The sequence below is a fragment of the Felis catus genome, chromosome A1, assembly GCF_018350175.1.
Source record: "Felis catus isolate Fca126 chromosome A1, F.catus_Fca126_mat1.0, whole genome shotgun sequence".
NCBI lineage: Eukaryota > Metazoa > Chordata > Mammalia > Carnivora > Felidae > Felis > Felis catus.
In genome coordinates, this window is record NC_058368.1 from 19486419 (window position 1) to 19505481 (window position 19063).

The 19063-nt window shown below is 42.4% G+C and overlaps 2 protein-coding genes across 4 annotated transcripts in view; one reads left to right on the forward strand and one right to left on the reverse strand.

Moving 5' to 3' along the window:
* Window positions 1-493: 493 nt before the first annotated feature.
* Window positions 494-17746, reverse strand: ALG11 (ALG11 alpha-1,2-mannosyltransferase). 2 transcript variants are annotated; one of them, XR_006594334.1, is made up of 5 exons: window positions 17625-17746; window positions 11471-11701; window positions 6874-7805; window positions 4037-4365; window positions 494-1876 (listed from the first exon to the last, which is right to left on the reverse strand). XR_006594334.1 is itself a non-coding variant. In XM_003980354.5 (4 exons), the coding sequence occupies exons 1-4, from the start codon at window positions 17666-17668 to the stop codon at window positions 4094-4096; spliced, it is 1479 nt and encodes a 492-aa protein (XP_003980403.1). In that variant the 5' UTR covers window positions 17669-17746; the 3' UTR covers window positions 3973-4093. The 2 variants fall into 2 exon arrangements, 1 of the variants encoding a protein (XP_003980403.1); XM_003980354.5 differs by lacking the exon at window positions 494-1876 and having other exon boundaries at window positions 3973-4365.
* A 406-nt stretch (window positions 17747-18152) lies between these two features.
* Window positions 18153-19063, forward strand: part of ATP7B (ATPase copper transporting beta) — a 78084-nt gene continuing 77173 nt past the window's right edge. The window contains exons 1-2 of one of the 2 annotated variants that reach the window (XM_045052525.1): window positions 18153-18289; window positions 18600-18704. In XM_045052525.1, the coding sequence (XP_044908460.1) occupies window positions 18654-18704 (51 nt within the window). In that variant the 5' untranslated portion in view covers window positions 18153-18289; window positions 18600-18653. The remainder of the gene's footprint in view (window positions 18290-18599; window positions 18705-19063) is intronic. The other variant, XM_019825930.3, reaches the window with a different exon arrangement.

The window sequence follows — 19063 nt, forward strand, 5'->3', positions numbered from 1 at the left end:
CGACTTCAGCTCAGGTCATGATCTCCCAGTTTGTGGGTTCAAGCCCTGTATCAGGCTCTGTGCTGACAGCTGAGCCTGGAGCCTGCTTTGGATTCTGTGTCTCCCTCTCTCTCTGCCCCTCCCCAGCTCACGCTCTCTCTCTGTCTCAAATAAACATTAAAAAAAATTTTTTTTAAAAAGGTCAATGTTTAAGAATAAGCCTATCAAGTTTGCTCCAATGACAAGATGTGTGGCTAAAGTCTCCTTTAGCTAACAGCCACCAACCCTTATTCATTGTAAGATTTTACAATCTTTGCTGTAAAGTAGGAAGTATTCATTGTGATAACTATCCATATCTTGAAGGTTTTTCAACCTACATCAGCTCCTAATTCACCTTACCCGTCTTACGTACACTGTTATCTAAATCATGTTCTTGAGGCACAACTGACTACTTTATTCTGGGTTTAGACGTAGCTGCATTTGTTAAGTTGAAACTATTGATCACACCTGCATGTGTTTTTAGAATAAATTTTATTAAAAATTATGCATCTTAGTAACTATGTATCCTAGCTATCAAACTGATCATTCTTTAAATGTGTACAAACTTTTAACTTCCCTTTTAAGTATCTTGTAACATGTATAGTCCAAGTGAGCACGTAGCACTCGAATATTAGAACTGATGCTTCTTTGAAGCCAAGGGTGGCCTTAGATTTAGGGTGGGGACAGAGGAAAAAATTAGCTGAGGAATAGTGGGAGAGGTAGGGGAAATTACAGGGGCATAATGTGATTCTAGTAATTTGCAGAATTGCTTCTCATGGTTAACTTTTTTGTTGTACCCACTGAAAGATTTAGCACAGACACCCTATTCATATTAGAGTCCTGGAGTCTAGGGTACATTCACATAATTAAACACAAATATTCTGAAAGCACTGATAATTACAGGGGCTACTCTCTCAGAATTTTGTCTATGACTCTGTAAAAAAGAAACCCCAAAATTATTAAAACATATGAAGTTCTGCAGTGTTTGGTAGGTCTGAAATATTCATTAAAAGGAAAAAGTCTATTAAACCTGACAACCTATTCTTCTTGGGTACTAGAGGCGAGACAATTTTACTTTATCTTTAAATTTTTCATTTTTATTTTTTAAATTCTTGGCATGTGGAGCTTAGAAGTACTGGTAGTAGATAACAAATAATTCCGAATTGAGAGCCTGCATGAGGGGACAAATACACCATATGCGGAAAAGTATCCAAGAGACTGAAAACCACTTCCTATCATACTTAGAGACAAACAGATTTTGTATCTATTAAAGTCATATTTAGATACAAGTAGAGATACAAAGAACAGGTATTTTGTTATGCACAGCTGAAATAAGAATGTGCATCCCCACTGCTGTGGGTTCAAAATATACTGTGTTTGGACCACTCAAAAACAATGTTTTATAGGAATAGTCACTCAAGAGTTCTTCAGACAGACAGCAGACATATTGCTTTGATGCTTTCCATGGTTATCAGTCCTTCCAAAAAAAAAAAGACATGTCCTATCACATTAGGAACAGGGAAGATGAACATATACGCAAATTATGTTTCCAGTGATGTTTGTGACAAATGAAAAAATAATTTTGAAGAAACAAGATTAAGAAATGCTTTATGGGATTTCAGAAACCTTTCTTCCTTTACTTCTTAGTCCCTTTCAATTTCTTTATCTTTATTCTCATGATTTTCTATGGGCTGATGGGTAAACTGAGGGGGCGGTGGTATGGATCTTACCACAAAAGACTAGCTGTAAGGTAAGAAAGTGAACTGGGCTGGAGTCAGAAGTCCCACGTTATAATCCCAATTTTTGTCCTTAAACAGCTTTGTGAAATGGAGTCTTTAGGTCTTTAAATTATTCTTGTCTGTAAAGTTGAAAGGAAGAAAACTGGATTAGAGGATTTGTAGGGTTCCTTCCAACTCCAATGTCCACTAGACTTCTTTTTCTTTTTAAATGTTTATTTTTTTTTTTTAAGAGAGAAAGAGCACAAACAGGGGAGGGCAGAGAGGGTGACAGAGGATCCAAAGCGGGCTCTGCGCTGACAGCAGAGAGCCTGATGTGGGGGACTCGAACTCATGAACTGCGAGATTATGACCTGAGCCAAAGTTGGATGCTTAACTGACTGAGCCACCCAGACGCCCCCATCTTTCTTTTCTGAACTGAATCATCTCCACCCAAAGCTATGTTGGTGTGTCATATCACCCTGGGCCTCTGTTTTGCTGCTTTTTGACCTGATGACAGAAGGTGGCCTGTAGATGAGTCAACGACTGGAAGTAGACGATGAAGCTGGCCAGGTCGGTGACTGGATGAGAGGAGTTTGGAAGGGAAAAACATACCTCTTTCACATGCTCCTAACACAAAAATGTATCAGATTGACAGAGAAAGACAGATACATGATTTCACTCACGTGGAATTTGAGAAACTAGATGACCGTAGGGGAAGGGAAGGAAAAATAAAATCCAGAGAGGGAGGCAAACCATAAGAGACTCTAAATACAGAGAACAAACTGAGGGTTGATGGTCATGGGTGGTTGGGGGGGTGGGGAATTTGGGTGATGGGCTTTGAGGAGGGCACTTGTTGGGATGAGCACTGGGTGTTGTATGTAAGTGATGAATCACAGGAATCTACTCCTGAAGCCAAGACTACACTGTATGTTAACGAACTTGACAATAAATTAAAAAAAAAAAAATATATATATATGTATCAGACTGTGCAGGAGGTGGATTATGAACTAGAAGGAGCTAATTATGTGTGCAGAAAATGCCAAACGCTGTAGTTCTCTGTAATTGCATCTGCACAGCCACATACTTTTCGTGCTAGTTATTCAGCACAGAAGTCCCGTTAAATGTGTACTGATTTGTAGCTACTGACCTAGTAACCACTCGCCTACACTGAACCCTAATGCATTAATAAGGAGGATTACGAAAGACATATACTATAAATTGTTATCTTTAAATTACTTTATAAAGGTACCTTTAAAAAACTTGGATAGTTATCCAGGTATTTTTCACATACTTTCCATCTCAGAATCACTAGGAGGTAGTGAGGACAGGTATCAGCATCTCCAGATTATAGATGTAGAATGTAAGTTTCAAAAAGATTAAGCAGCAGCTGAGTATTAAGAGATCAGATGTTTGCAAATGATGACACAGGGATCAGGCCCAGGTGTTTTGCTAGTCCGGTGCTCTTTTCAAAATGCCACCTCATCATCTTACAAGGCATGATGCTGATAACAGAGACTCGGTGGACGGATCTGGCTACTCTATCATGGCTATCAGAAAAACAACTTATCAAAGCGATCTCACTCAGACCTTCTGAACAACTTAAACCTAGCTTCCAGCCTCCTGCGATGTGGAAATGTGAAGGGATGATGAGAGCATCCTTCTCAAATGTACTGATAGCACCAAACAAAAACCTAATTTCACAAATATGGAGCTGTGGGAAGGATCGCTGGAGGCCTCCTGGCCCCTGCGAGCCGACACATGCCCACAGGGCGGTCCCAGTCCCTGCCTTTTCACTACAAGCTTTCAGAACATGATTAAGCCTGCTTAAAGTCTCTTTTCTCTTTTAAGAGAATCTTTAGATATATCCAAGAAGGTCACCCACAATTACTATTTAGGATTTAAATGGACTAGAATTTTTCTGTGTTCCCAAGATAGCAGAACATTTCTAAAGTACCAAACTATTAATTATCAGTCTTCCATTTTCCTTTCGACATTTCCTTTTTTTCTAAAGGTAAATTCTCTTTCCTGGGTTCTAAAGTACAGTGATTTGACAAATAGGACTTGAAAAATGTGAATTAGACCAAAATTAAGATGGTTGGTTCATTTTTTTCTTTCAGATCCATATTTTTCAGAATTTGAGACAAAATCCTAATCTAAAATTTTTTCATTTAAACAATTTAGGTAATTTTGACCTTTGTCATTTTCACTGAAATAAACATCCTGTCTATATACATACTGCTGAGAGCACTGCTTAGGCTGACTTTATTACAATACAGAAAAAGCTTAGAAAAATTACTCACGAATGAAGGTATGTCGCCATTTTATATAAAATATCTTTCATCTGTACAGATATGACATTATTTGAATAAGCTCTCCACAGATGACAGGAACGCCAGTTCAAACTCCTGATCAGAGAATCTGCTTACAGATGCCCGAGCACTGCTTCGGATTTGGAGTCTCTTTTCCTCAGACATGGAAAGAATATGAGCCATGGTTTCCGCGTAGCCTTCTTCGCTTTCAGCCAGAAATCCAGTTATCTCTCCTTCGTGAGGGACGACAATGTCAAGCTTGGGGCCGCCTGAATTGTGTGCGAGGATAATCGTGCCAGCTGCCATACACTCGACGACTCCTGAGAAAGAAACAAAATCATGTGGTCTTTGAACTTTCTGAGAGTGTTCACAAGAACAAGGGTGAGCAGAAACCTCTATAAATTTTAGGACACTCATGAGAAATTTAACCACATGTCTGTTGGGCCTATAAATCTGCTCACTTAAACTTCCATGGTGTCAAGTAATTTTAAGTTTTTTAGTTTTTAGCCTTTACAATAATGCTACTTGGTTCTTAATTGAAACAGACAAGCAGGAGAGAGAACAGTCTGTAAAAAACAGATCCCTGTAGGTAATAAAACGAAGTAGACTACAGAATGCTGGCAAGATGGCAGACTGAAAGATAAAAGGTGTAAAGAGATACCAAAAGCAAAATTTCAGGAGTTCCAATTCCAGCATTAGGAGGTTGCCCTCTTCCCTCTACTTCTTCTTTTTTGCTGGCTCCTCCTCTTCTGCCCACTTCTGAACCCTGCTCGTTCTCAGCATTTTGCAGCAGGGGCCTCTTCTCACTGGGCACTTTCCCTAGGCCACCGAACCCTCTTCCGTGGGGCTTCCGTAACGACCCGGACGGCAACGAACTCCTCCGTCTGTGTTTCCTGGTCAGGTCCCTCACCTGCACTGCAGACTCGTAGAGACAAGTGTCCACTGGACACACCCAACTCCGTGTCCTGCAGATCATTCTAACTCTACCTGCTGGGAACCTGGCTCATCAACTGCCTCTCCTCTTGGGACTCTGTCTCGAGGTGACAGCCATCCACTGTTCATACATTTGCCTACACTCAAAACCCCAGGAGGTCCTCTTGGACTCTTCTCTCTCCTTCACGTAAGACGTCCAATTAATCACCACGTCCTGTTCAATCCTGCCTCAGAATTTCCCTCGAGCGTGTTCGCCTACCGTGTTTGTACCACAGCACGTCACCCAGGTTGCCAGGGCAGCCCAACACATCCTCCTGCCTTCCTCCCCTGGCCCTCCCTGCTCCTCACTGATCCACCCCTCCACGGCAACCACAGTGAACTTGAGGAAATAGAAAGCTTTTAAATCCAATACTCAAAATCAGTCTATCTTTTCCCACTGGCTTCACCTGGCCCCAGCTCCCCTCTCCATCAGCGTGTTGTTCCTCCTGCGTGCTCCGGCCATACCGAACCCTTAGTTCCCTGAGTGCACCTGCTAGTGCCCTTATGGTCCCACCTGTCACGATGCTGTTCCCTCTGCTGGATATTCTCCCATCTTTTGCAAGGCTAACTTCTAATTACTGTTCAGGTCCCAGCTTACGCATCACACCATTTCCTCGGGCAACTGTTCTCTGACCTCACAAATCTGTTAGGTGTTTCTCTTGGGTGCTTCAAATCACCCTGCACTTGCCCTGGCACAGCACTTAGCACCGTGTCCAGTAAAGTGCTGTTTAACTGGTCTGTATCACACACAGAGCTGGAAGTCTCAGAAGGGAACAACAGGTCCTGTCTCCCAGTCATTTTCCCAGCACCCGCCACGTGCCTGGCACACTGAATGCTCCAGTAAGTCTCCGTGGGAGGAGGCACAGGGAGTCAGACCCTGTGCAGAAGGTCTGAATCAAAAAGTTCTTGCTGTATGTCTGGGCTCAGTAATGTGCGACCCACTAGGGATAGACAGGAGGGTAAGAGAAATCATAGCCTTAGCACAGGAGACTTCACTTTATGTTTTTCCATTTTCCCTGAACACCTAGCAGTGTGGACACAAAGCAGCCACTTGAGAAATAGATGTTGAACCAAATTAGACACAAGACAGCAGTTGACTTTATGCCAAATGTATGCATAACAGGAAGTCAGGATATAGAGAGCAGCTTGTGCTAGAATAAACAAGAAAGGCTAAATTAAAGGCTAAGGAGATGAAAGTCAGACACTTATAATGGGATTTGACAGAAAAAGGAGGGTAGGCCATTTCAATAATGGGTAGGGAATCAACAGAAGAAACAACAGAATTGACATGAGGAGCCCTGTCAGCTCAGCTTTTGGTGTACATGAAAATCACCTGATGAGCTTTACTGAAATACATCTACCTGGGCCCCCCCCGGAGATTCGGATTTGGTCCTTCAGTGAGATTAGGCCAGGAATCTGTACCAGTCCAGACATAGGGTTAGGTGGGGCAGAGAAACTGGTAGGTAAGAGCAGGGGCTGAGTTAGGATCCAAGCTCTATCTCTTATTGCTAAGGCTGAACAAGGGCAAGTTCAAAACCTCTCTGTGCCTGAGTTTCTTTATTCGTCAAATGGAAATAACAGTACATCAAGCAGGGTTTCAGAGAGGATTAAATCAGATAATACTTGTAAAGATCTCAACAGTGACTTCTGCACAGTAAGCTGTCAATAAATATCAGCTATTATTATTGACTACATACTGTTATGTCCTGCGGGGTCTCAAATGAAAAAAGTTTACTTGGCAGACTGGGAGAGGAGAATTAGACCTGATGTGAACTTCTAGAGTATTATTATTTTATCAAGAGAACCCAAATGTACATCTCATGACACCAAACGAGTTGCTGAAAGGACAAACTCACCAATCCCAAAATGCTCGTTCCACATGGTGTGCAGACCAATCGTTGCTTCAGACAAGTAGGTCTTTAACTCATCAAATGGAATGTTTATTTTAAATTCCACATTTTCTTGAACTCCCAGATCCTCAGAAAGCTTTCTCAGTTGGTTTACCCTGAGCTCATCATCTTGGTTACGACACCCTCCAATGAGGACAAGTTTAAGGGAAGGAAGTGATCCAGCCACCTTCTTATTCAGCAATTTAGCAAAGGCTTTGATCTGCAAAGGATGATTCTTTTCAGGCCGGAACTGGCCAATGGAAACCAGCAAATGTCCTGGGGTTGTCTTTTTCTCATGTAAGGGAATGTCCAGAAAGGTCTGTACATCACAAGGTGGGTAAACAATATTAGTGCAATTCCCGACTTTCCACAGTGAGAGAATGTGGTTTAGTGTCCAAGAAGAATTGACCATCACTACATCACTGCAAGAACCCACAAGTCCATAAATAAAAGCAAATAAATAGTAATAGATGAGCTTTACTTTGCTGAGAAAAGGATTCCTGGTAATGAAGGCTGCGTTATTAAATCCGACATTTTGGTTCTTCACTACAGACAGCATATCAGTGCTGATCGTGGGATAATGAACGTAGCTGCCAATGCGACAACCACCTAGATACTTAAACAGAGGCAGTGTGAACGCGTATCCCATTGAATCGATGTAAACGTCAGGAACACACTGCATTAGAGCTTCCCAGCCAAGAAAAATGGATCCTAGACTTTGGCCCAGCAGTGTGAAGTGAGGATAGAGCGAATCTTCCACAAGGTAGCGTTTCCTCAGGAAAACAAACTTCACTGGGTGAGTGAGGCTGATGTTAAATCTTCGGAAAGCACCTTCTAGAATCTGTTGACCACTGACGTTCACGTCACCAGTATACACAACATAAATTGCTTCAGGATACCTAAAACAGAATGCAGTAGTTAAGATTTTCACTGGTTTAGGTTAAAATCGAGCAGAAAAGTTGGAGATAATTATTTTGTCACAATCATAAAGAAGGTTATTTCTATATTGAAAAAAAAAATGTTTTCCACTGTTTTTCCTTCATTGCACTTGGTCTGCTGATCCCGAGTCCTCTGCTGTCCTGGGAGTTAAATGTTAGTCCTCCAAATGAGACTTCGAGTTCTTTGCTATTTCCTCTTCTGAGAGTTTTGCATAGAGCAGACATCAATAGAATTTGCTGACATTTCCGCTTTTATGAAATACACAGAAACTTTATTCTGACAGCCTTTTCAGTATAAAACGGTAATATCAATAATGTACTCTTAAACAAGAGTTAAAACTTACTAAATGTATCTTTAGACAGGATCATAGATGCTAAAGCGTTACTCTATTTTTATCTGAGAAATGCAATAAGATTCTAAAAGCTAGATCAGGTGCCTGCATCAAAATTAGATAGGATATAATAATAATGGAAGTCTTTAAAAGTATATATTCTTATGACTATGCTTTTGGCATTTGCTCTGATGGTGTTTTTGGCTACTGAGTCATAAAACATTTCTTAAGTATCTAGTATGAGCTACTAGGTTCAGGGATTAGAGGGTCTTTACCCTCGAGGAGCTGAGTTCAGTGGGGAAAACAGATGTATAAACAGAAAACTGCAAAACTGTGATATGTGTTGATAAAGACAGCCATGGGATGCTGTGCAGACCCAAAGGATGAGCATCTAACTGCACTTCCCCACAGGCAAAATGATCCTTAGACTGAGGTTTTTTTTTTTTTTTTTTTAACGTTTATTTATTTTTGAGAGACCGAGAGAGAGGGAGAGAGCTTGCACACATGAGCAGGGAGAGGGGCAGAGAGACAGAGAGAATCGCAAGCAGGCTCCGCACTGTCAGTGCAGAGCCCGAAGCGGGGCTCAAACTCAAGAACCGTGAGATTATGACCTGAACTGAGATTAAGGGTCAGATGCTTAACCCACTGAGCCACTCAGGTGCCCCTGGAATGATCCTTATAAGACGTAAAAACGATTGTCATCTCCGATTGCTTAAAGATGGCCACAAATTCTTTGACACTTATCAAGTGGTGGGATCTATGTCCCTTCCCCTGGAATGACGGGCTCTGTGATTGCTTTTACCAATAGACTATGTCAAAGGTGACATTTTGCCAGTTTCTAGAGCCAAGTTCTATGGGGATGGTAATTTCTGCTTTGCTCTAGAGAAGTCAACTGTCACATAAGACGTCCAACTATCCTGAGACTGCCATGTTGTGTGCAAGCCCAAGCGAGTCACGTAGAGAGGCTGCGGGTGACAGAGATGCCTGACCAGTGTTCCCCACCCTCACCCACTGTCACTGTTGCAATCATCCCAGCCCAGGAAGCAGGTATGTTAGTGGAGAAGCATTCAGATGACTTGGAGCCAGCTGCCATCTAACTGCAGCAGCTTGGTATGCAGGATTTCAAACAGGGCCCATCAATCCCCAAACTGTGAAATATAATGAGAAATTCTTGCTTTAGCCATTACGTTTTGGGGTGGCTTGTCATGTAGCAACGGATAAGCAGAATATCATCTCTCTGTCTGAAACACTCATATAGTTTCCCACAGCACTTAGAATACCAGCTAGACTCCTCACTCTACTCACTCAAGCCCTGAGTAATCTGGACCCTGCCTCCGCTCTCTCAGGTACCCACAGGGTCAGCCAAACTGGATTCCTTTCTCTGAACACGACAGGCTCCTTCCAGTCTTAGGGGACTTGCAAGAGTTGTTCCCTCCGTTTTGAACTCTCTTTTCTCATCTTCACTGTGTTTTCCTGAGGCAGACGGTATGGCATGTGATTTACAACATGGGCTCTGTAATGCAGTTCCCTTATCTGTCAAATGAGGGTAACAGTAACAATCTCATAAGGTTACTCTGAAGATTGGGTGAGCTGACACGTGTAAAACACTTCAAACAATGCCTGGCACATAGTAAATGCTCAGTACACGTCAGCTGCTTTTGTCATTTAAACTTCAGTGAAGTATCACCTCCTTGGAGATTTTCCCTACTTACTCAGTCTAAAATACGGAATCATTCCCGGGGCACCTGAGTGGCTCTGCCGGTTAGGCATCTGACTCTTGATTTCGGCTCAGATCATGATCTCATGGTCATGAGATCAAGCCCCAAGCTCTGCTCAGTGCAGAGCCTGCTTGGAATTCTCTTTCTCCCTCTCTCTGCCCCTTTCCCGTTCTCTCTCTCTCAAAATAAGTAAGCATTAAAAAAATAAAGTATGGAGTCCTATTTTAATTTCTTGCGTAGCATCTCTCACCATTTGGTATTTTTCTTTTTAGGTATTATTTTGTCTCCTCTCCATTAAAATCTAAGATCCATGATCTATTTTGTTCACCATTCAATCTCAACTCAACAGTGACTGACACAGAGTAGGTCCCCAAGAAATATTTCTAGATCGAATGAAAAGTGTATTGTAGTTTATGCTGAGTCAGGAGAGGCTTGTAGAAATTAGCTGAGGAGAAAAAGGTCAGAAAAAAAAAAAAGGAACACCGTATGGAAAGGCAAGGAATCTATAGAGAGAGCCTGATGCTCCTAGCTCAGTGTGCTGAGCAAAGTATACATGAAGGAATGGGGAGGGATGAAAAATAAAATGTGGCAAGAACAAGATGAAAAAGTATCTTCTATGTCCTACTGAGGATTTGGACTTCTTTCACTGCAGGTGACTTGGGAATAACAGAGTTTGCTGGGGAGTACAGTAGAGCTATCACAAAACTTTACCGCTGCCCTCAAGAGTGAGAGAATCCAGGTAGACAAGTTAATGCACAGAGTTAGGAGAAGGAAAGAGCAGTAGTGATTAGAGAAGGAGCAGGGAAGGCCTCAGAAAGGTGGGCAGTACGCTGAGATCTAAGAACACGTTTTAGATCCAGGGAGTTATGGAAGATGGCAGAGGAAATACAAGGGTGGTGGCTGGAAGCCAGGATGAGCCAAGAAACAGAGATGTAGAATGAAGGGAATTCTGTGTGAAGGCTCTGGAACTGGATGAAGGGCATGTGCCAGGAAGTAGCGTAACCAGGGAAGAATAATAGTTTCCTCCTATGATAAAACCACAAATGGAATTTGTACTTTACTGTGTTTATTCCTCCTACATTTGGAGATGCAGGTGGGGAGAAGGAAGCCTAAAACATGAAATGACCGGGTAGTAGCATATTCTTTCGAACATGGTAACTTAAGACTAACTGGTAATGATATCAACATTAAAATCAGATAGATGCTCTCACAGAGATTATCTCCTGTGTGCCGCTATGGACTAAATGTATTCAGGCTTAAAGTGTTCCTTGGTATTGCTTGATATATTTCTGTTTACTATTCAACTTCTCCACACGTTCTTCCAAGGTGACAGTTATCCCCGCTAAATTTTGCCATTAAAGGGTGGATACTTTCCCTTTCCATTTCTTTGTCATATCAACTAAAATTCAACAGGATCTTGTAAGGCAGGCTGGCACATAACAGAAGCGTTTCCTTATTGAAGAACAATTAATTCCTGGCCACGAGTAAGGTGAGAGAAAGTTAACTTTCTGGGCAATGATTTTTTTTTTTTAAAGGTAATACGAGAGCAAATGAGCTAAGAAAGATGCATACCTACTTTTTCTGCAGAGCCCTTAAGGCACACCACAAAACTCTTTCTCCTCCGCCGCCAGCATTGCAGTACGGATGAAAAAATGCAATCACCAGTTGATTTTTCCCATTTTTGCTAGTTGCTACTGACTCTTTCTTTCTTCGTACCAGCAGTCTGATTCCCCAGAGGATAATGAACAAACATATGCATAAAATTCCACATACTGTCAGGCCAGGGAGGAATAATGAATAAAAAAACCTGAAACAAGAAGGAAAATATAAAAATCAACAGAAACAACAAATTAAAGTCCACTTTTACATATCCACTTTATATATCAGTAGTAAAGAGAGATTTTTATACCTGGGAGTCTGCTAACGAAATACTTCTTAATCAGCAGTAAAAATCAATGTTGAGCCACTTTTCTCCTAACAGTGTATGTGTTAAGGGACTAAAAACAGGGGCGCCTGGGTGGCTCAGTCGGTTAAACGGGTGGCTCAGTCGGTTAAGCGGCCGGCTCAGCTCAGGTCATGATCTCGCGGTCTGTGAGTTCGAGCCCCGCGTCGGGCTCTGTGCTGACAGCTCAGAGCCTGGAGCCTGTTTCAGATTCTGTGTCTCCCTCTCTCTGACCCTCCCCTGTTCATGCTCTGTCTCTCCCTGTCTCAAAAATAAATGTTAAAAAAAAAAATTTAAAAAAAAAAGGACTAAAAACAAATTTATTAACCTAAACAAGACATGATCAGGAATGGCATCTGACCCTCAAAAATCACAACGCAGAACCCGAGCAGTACGTCTTCTGAATGATCAATGAACATTTAATTAGTTAAAATGAACATTTAACTAGTAATGAACATTTAATTAGTTAAAAGTTTGATGAGGTAGCAAATCATTTTTATTCTTTCATTTCGCCTCAAATAGAACAATTTCTGGGGTGAGAGGAACTTAGATCTCTCCATTTCTATTACAAGTTCTGCATCTGATCTGTTTCTATGACCCTAGAACACTGCCTTTCCTTATGTGCCTCTAAATGAGTTGCCATAAATGCTCTGAAAACCTACTTCTACTCCATACTCACTCCCCCACTGACTGCTAAAAGGCTCTTACTGCCAGGCTGGCTGAAGCTCTGCAAAGGCAAGGAAGGACCCAGGCTTGTTTACCACTGGATGCCAACGCCTAGCATAATGCCTGGGCCAGAGAAGGCATCCGTGTTTGTTGACTGCATACAAAATTCTTTACCTCTTCAGACGTCTCTTAGATGATGTTAAAATAATTTTTCAAAGTGTGTTTTTCTGTTAGCGTTGGGCAATATAGTTGGTATCTAGCTTCATATTTTTTATATCCTGCCTACCCTTTATAAAGGATCCGGGGAGCTTGTAACACATAAAAACACTAAAATACTAAAACTTAAATAATGAAAACGCAGGGCCGGGGAGTTCAAGTATTTGGTGGGGAGCAGTGACAGGTGGGGGACATAGATATACAGACTCTAAGTTTGTACATGGTAGTGAAAAGCAGATTGGGCTCTGAAGGGCTTAACGATCCAAGCATGTATGGGGATATTTTGTGTACTTGCATAGTTTTCATTGTCCATAAGTAGAAGACATAAATTCTTCAGAGAAATAACTTTTTTTCTTAATTTTTAAAGTTTATTTATTTATTTTGAGAGAGAGAGACAGAGAGTAAGTGGGAGGGGCAGAGAGGGAGAGAGAGAATCCCAAGCACAGAGAGAAAATCTGACAGTGCAGCCTGACATAGGGCTGGAACTTACGAACCATGAGATCATGACCTGAGCCAAAACAAGAGTTGGATGCTTAACCGACTGAGCCACCCAGGAGCCCTGGCAGAAATAAATATCTTACTTATATTTAGTTTGGAAACAAACTTCTCATGTGGGATTTCCTATTGTGAATAAGTGCACTGTTTGAAGACGTATTTGACTTATTAGAATGATTGATCTCAGGATATCTTTAAACTCTTAAAAATTCCTGAAGACCCCATACAGCTTTTATTTCTATCAGGATTTCCCAACCTCGGCACTGCTGACATTTTAGGCCACAATAATTCTTTGTCTGCAGGGACTGTCTTATGCATTATAGGATGTTTAGCTGCATTCCTGGTCTCAACCCACTGGATGCCTACAGTACCCTTCCAATCATGACCATAAGAATTATTTCGACATTGCTAAATGTCCTGCAGAAGTTAAAATCAGCCCTTGTTGAGAAATACTCATTTACATGGATTATATCTACCAATATTTAGCATATCAGAAATGAAACTGAGGAATTTAATGAATTATTCTGACAATGACAAATCCATTACAAGTTAATATAAAACACATTTTTATTAAAAAAGCCCTTTTTTCCAAACAAACAAAAAAGAAACTCAGTAAGAAGGGTATTACTGTTTTAGATATTTGCAGATCTCTTTAATGTCTGGCTTAACAAAAGACAGTGGCTTTTAATATCTGCTTCTGCATTCAATCTTAGTGATAGTTGTTTTACTTGAAGTATATGAAGGAAATCTAAGCTCACTCAGATATGTAGTAGGAAAAGGGAGTGTGTTTAAATACCCTTTTCAGATGGTTACAGCATTTTTCTGTGATGTTATACCAAATTAGACAAGTAGTAATTTCTTAATTGTCAGCTGCAACATGGAGTTTGAAAGCCAACCAATGTCCTTTTCATACTCTGTTATACTGAAATCTTGTACTTTAAGTGGATCTTTTACCTATACATGATTTTGTAATGTCATGACTTGATTATTTGGAAAATATTGGTTCATGACTCATGTAGACTTTCCAAATGTGGGCACATTTTTTCATTGTATAGTATCTCCAAATCACATTTGTTAATATCACTACCCATCTCTTCAGGAAAATCTTTTAATTATTGGAAAGTGGTCAAGCTTTGAATGGCAGATACAGGTTCTCCAAATTCTAATTTTCACTTGAGAGTTCAAACTTTATTATTAGCAATAAATTCTGTCACTTGTTTTCTTTGAACTGACAGGGTCATTTCATTCATTTTCAAAGCCAAGTCAGAAGAACCATACTTTGTCAGTCATTCTTTCAAGTAGAAACCACGTCCCATAAAAAAGTGTCTAATTCAGCTTTCAACTTAGCAATCATGCAAGAAGTTTTCCTTGAGATAAGCATACTTCAGTATGAAGACATTATATATATTAAAAAGATACGCATTCAACTCAAGGTTAATTCTTTTTTTTTTTTTTTTAATTTTTTTTTCAACGTTTATTTATTTTTGGGACAGAGAGAGACAGAGCATGAATGGGGGAGGGGCAGAGAGAGAGGGAGACACAGAATCGGAAACAGGCTCCAGGCTCTGAGCCATCAGCCCAGAGCCCGACGCGGGGCTCGAACTCACGGACCGCGAGATCGTGACCTGGCTGAAGTCGGACGCTTAACCGACTGTGCCACCCAGGCACCCCTCAAGGTTAATTCTTAACAAAATTAATTTTTACTGTTTCATCAAGGACATTCTTAGTAAAACTGGCTTTAGCAAGTGCACGGTGGTGAAAAACACAAGACTTCTCATATACTTTGATTTCATTGCCTCAATTTGTAGTAAGTAGCAGTTTTATCCACTATTACTTTTGCACCATTGGTGCAAATGTAAACATAATGAGAAAGCAAATGTTAGCATAAATTATTATAAAAATAGTTTTGATCTTGAAGAACTATTAAAAGAGTCTTGAGGACCTGTCAAGGTCTATGGACCATGCTTTGAGAACTACTGACTTAAAGGATGAACAGGGTTTGACATAAGTGGTAAGATTTGTCAATTATTTAATGTTTGGAATATATCTGTTCATAAAAAGAATATTATACAGCTTTCCCAGGAAAAGTTAAAAGCCCATTTAATTTAAAATGAGGCTGATCCATAGAATCCAAGGATTTTTATGGCATTTCCTTCTAATGACTTAAGTGGGAAGATTCATGTGATAGGATTTTCAAACTGAACTATTTAACTTAAAATCAGAAAAAATAAATCCTACTAATAACTAAAGTTGAGCCAGTCCTTTATTGAGTCTCTTAGTTTCAAAGATACAGACTATATAAATTTATTAAACATCCTACAGTACTTGCACATCAAAACTATCCATTTTAGAATTTGTTTAAATCTAACTAAAAATAGGGGCGCCTGGTGGCTCAGTCCAGTTAAGCATCCAAATTTTGGCTCAGGTCATGATCTCACAGTTTGTGGGTTCAAGCCCTGCATTGGGCTCTGTGCTGACAACTCAGAGCCTGGAGCCTGCTTCAGATTCTGTGCTTCCCTCGCTCTCTGCCCTTCCCCAACTCGTGCTCTCTCTCACTCTCAAAAATAAACATTCAACTATACAGTATATACATACACACACACACGTATATAAACTAAAAATATGTGCCATTAAATAATGTTTACCACAGAAACCCAAGGCTTTAAAAGATAACTAATCAACAGTGACTCATTCATTCGACAAACATTTATTTAGCCATTGTGATGCGCAAAGCACTGAGTCAGGGATATTTCAAATGTCGGGGAAGAATATGAAGCCTCTGAAAATAGACTTTCCTGTTCAAAATGTTTTAAATAATCATTATAGAAATTGGAGTAGAGGGGCGCCTGGGTGGCGCAGTCGGTTAAGCGTCCGACTTCAGCCAGGTCACGATCTCGCGGTCCGGGAGTTCGAGCCCCGCGTCGGGCTCTGGGCTGATGGCTCGGAGCCTGGAGCCTGTTTCCGATTCTGTGTCTCCCTCTCTCTCTGCCCCTCCCCCGTTCATGCTCTGTCTCTCGCTGTCCCAAAAATAAATAAACGTTGAAAAAAAAAATATTAAAAAAAAAAAAAGAAATTGTAGAGGGGACAAAAATGAAGAAACAATACCTGAATTTTGGAGAGAATATGTATACACTGGAGGATGCTATCATGTTAATTACAAATTTCAACCTGAACAAAAATAGGTAGGTGTTAAAAGAACTGTGTAGATGGAATATAATAGGTCTTTTTTTTTTTTAAATAAATTTAGGGCAAGTCAGGTAAAAAACAGTAGTATTACAACAATAAAAGTAGGGGGAAAAAAGTCTGGGTTTTTTTTCACCAAAATGTTAACAGTAGTTATCTCCAGATGGTAGCACGCCTGGCCAGTTTTCTTTTTTGCTCCTCTATTTCCTAACTCTTCTGTAAGAAACAATGTATTACCTATGTAATACAATTTTGTATTACTCCTACATCAACCGGAAATAAAGATCAATGGATGATCATGAAGCAGATGATTCAACATAAACTTTTTATTTGTGAAAATAAAGAGAAATCTCACTAAAATGGAGTCAGGAGGCCAGAAGGGGGAACGCAGAGGAGCCCTATCACTCAAATGTCAATTTCAGGAAGAACTGTCAATTACAGCATCCCACAGTAGAATCCTAAACACGATGGAATGGTCACTAACAGGCCCCAACAGGGAGAGATGTACGTCGCATTTCCTACAACTCCTGCAACTCAGCCAATGAGAAACCCTCACTACTCTTGCTTTTCTCCAGCGGACTTTACTTCAATCCCCCCACCCCTTCAACTTCCTCCTTCTCCATAAAACAACGGTCCTCTCGTTGGTAGAACTTGCCAGGTATGGTTTTGTCATAGCTTGTATATCCAGAAATGCAATTCTCTGCTACTCCCGAAAAAAACAAACAAACAAAACCAACCAAACCATTTTTGCTGGTAAGATAGCTGTTTTATTTTTAAGGTTAACATATGTAAGTGACATATGTTAACAGCGACCATTTTGGTGAGTGAAAGAGGGGAAACTAAGACGTGACAAGAGCCAGTTTATTCTTTACCAAGAAGAGACACGACAGTTTGGAAAATGATCCATGGCTCAATTATAAAGGAAAACGAGAAATGAATATGGATAATTTATAACAGAATAGTTGGAGTGCGAACAAAAAAGAAAAAGGAAGGGAAACTGCACCCTTCAGCCAGAAGTGGGGCAGGCGAAGAAAACGCGGTTAACTGAGTCTTTAACCCAGTCAGCTTCAGTCTAATTAAAAGACTCCGAAGTGAGAACAGCGCTATCCTTGAGGCCTAGATTCGTGACTAGAAGATCCCCCTTCCCCGCAAACTTCAGTTGCCCTGGGCGGACAAGAACCACCGCGAAACAGAAAACGCCTGCGAGCCCACACCACCAGCTCCTCACCTCAGTAACTCGCACAAGCACCAACCCACTTTGGTGGTCGCCATCTTCCCTCGACCCCCGAACTCAGGAAGCGCTTCGCTGTTCCTCTTCTCTATTGGCTCCAGAGGAAGCGGGCGGTGTTCTCTCCGCCCCCATGGGGCAGATTTCGCGTTTCAATTGGCTGCTGGTAGTAGCTTCCCACGGCCTTCCAGTCAATAGAATCTCCCGGGGAGGAGACAAGTTTTCGGCGTGGCGCACAAGGGTCCCGCCCCCCCAGCGGGCGGGGCCGTAGTGGGAGTAGGGCTGGAGAGGGCGTGGCCTGTGATAGACAGCCGGGCACCCGCCCTCGGCCCCCTCCCCCACTGGAAGCCCCCAGCCCGGGGCCCGCCGGCCGTTGAGACCAATGGGAGGCCCTTGCGCATCTAGGATCGATTTCCCAGGTGCGGAGTTCACTCCCGCGGCAGCTGCGGCATTTGGGACCCGCGACGCCCCGGAGCGAAGCGCGGAGCTGAGAGGCAGCTGTGCGGAGCGGACCCGAAGAAGGTGCCCGCCACGCCGCACCTCTCCGCCGGCGGTTGGCGAGCCCTGGGATCTGCATCTCCGGCTCGGCTCTGCGCCGCTCGCCCGCCCTCTTGTCCTTCACACGCCGGGGGCCTAAGACCGAGTCCGCAGCGTACCGGCCCGAGGTAGCGGAGACTTGGGAGGGAGGACCGGTCCCCGCCAGGGGCACGGGCAGGGCCGCCTCCGGGTGTGAATGAGGGTCCGAGGCCAACCCTCCGCCCTTGAGCTTATCCCCGCCCCCCCCCACCCCCCCAAGGGCCAGGGCGCCAGGGCGCGCGACTTTGAATTAGCCGGTGGGGCGAGGGCTGCTGATCCCCTGGTCTGAAATGCAGGAGACCTTTTCCAGACCCTTCCCCGGGTGAGAGAGCCGAACCGCAGAGATGCCACCCACAGCCCGCTCCCGGGGTTTTAACACCGCACTTCTCCACTAACCAGGTGACCTGTGGGCTCTGGGCGGATCACAGAAGAAATTGGTTCCTCCGGAGGAGGATGCTTGAGCAGGAGAGGCAGCTTACTGCTAGAGTAGGGGCCGGTTGGAAAGTAAGTTTCCCTACCCGAGCGCCGCGTGCTCACACCTACCTGGAGGACTTTCCACGCCCACCTGCCTGCCTTTCTCTGCGGCCGGCCTGGCTTGCTCGAGGAAGGCAGGGGGCTAGAGCCCTAGCTCCAGGAGAGCAACCTTAGAAATGCTATGCCTTTCACGGGTTTGCAGGAACAATTTAAAACCCGGCACTTTCCCACTCCTCTTTATGCCTGACGCTGGATTTGTAAAGTGAGCGTTGAGTTGCTGTGTAAGAGCCCTAATTGCCCAGGACGAGTAAATTAGTTACCCAGCGAAGTTATGAAGAGTGCGCTGGTCTCTTTTTATCCAGGTCCTGCAACTTTTTTTTTAAAGAACT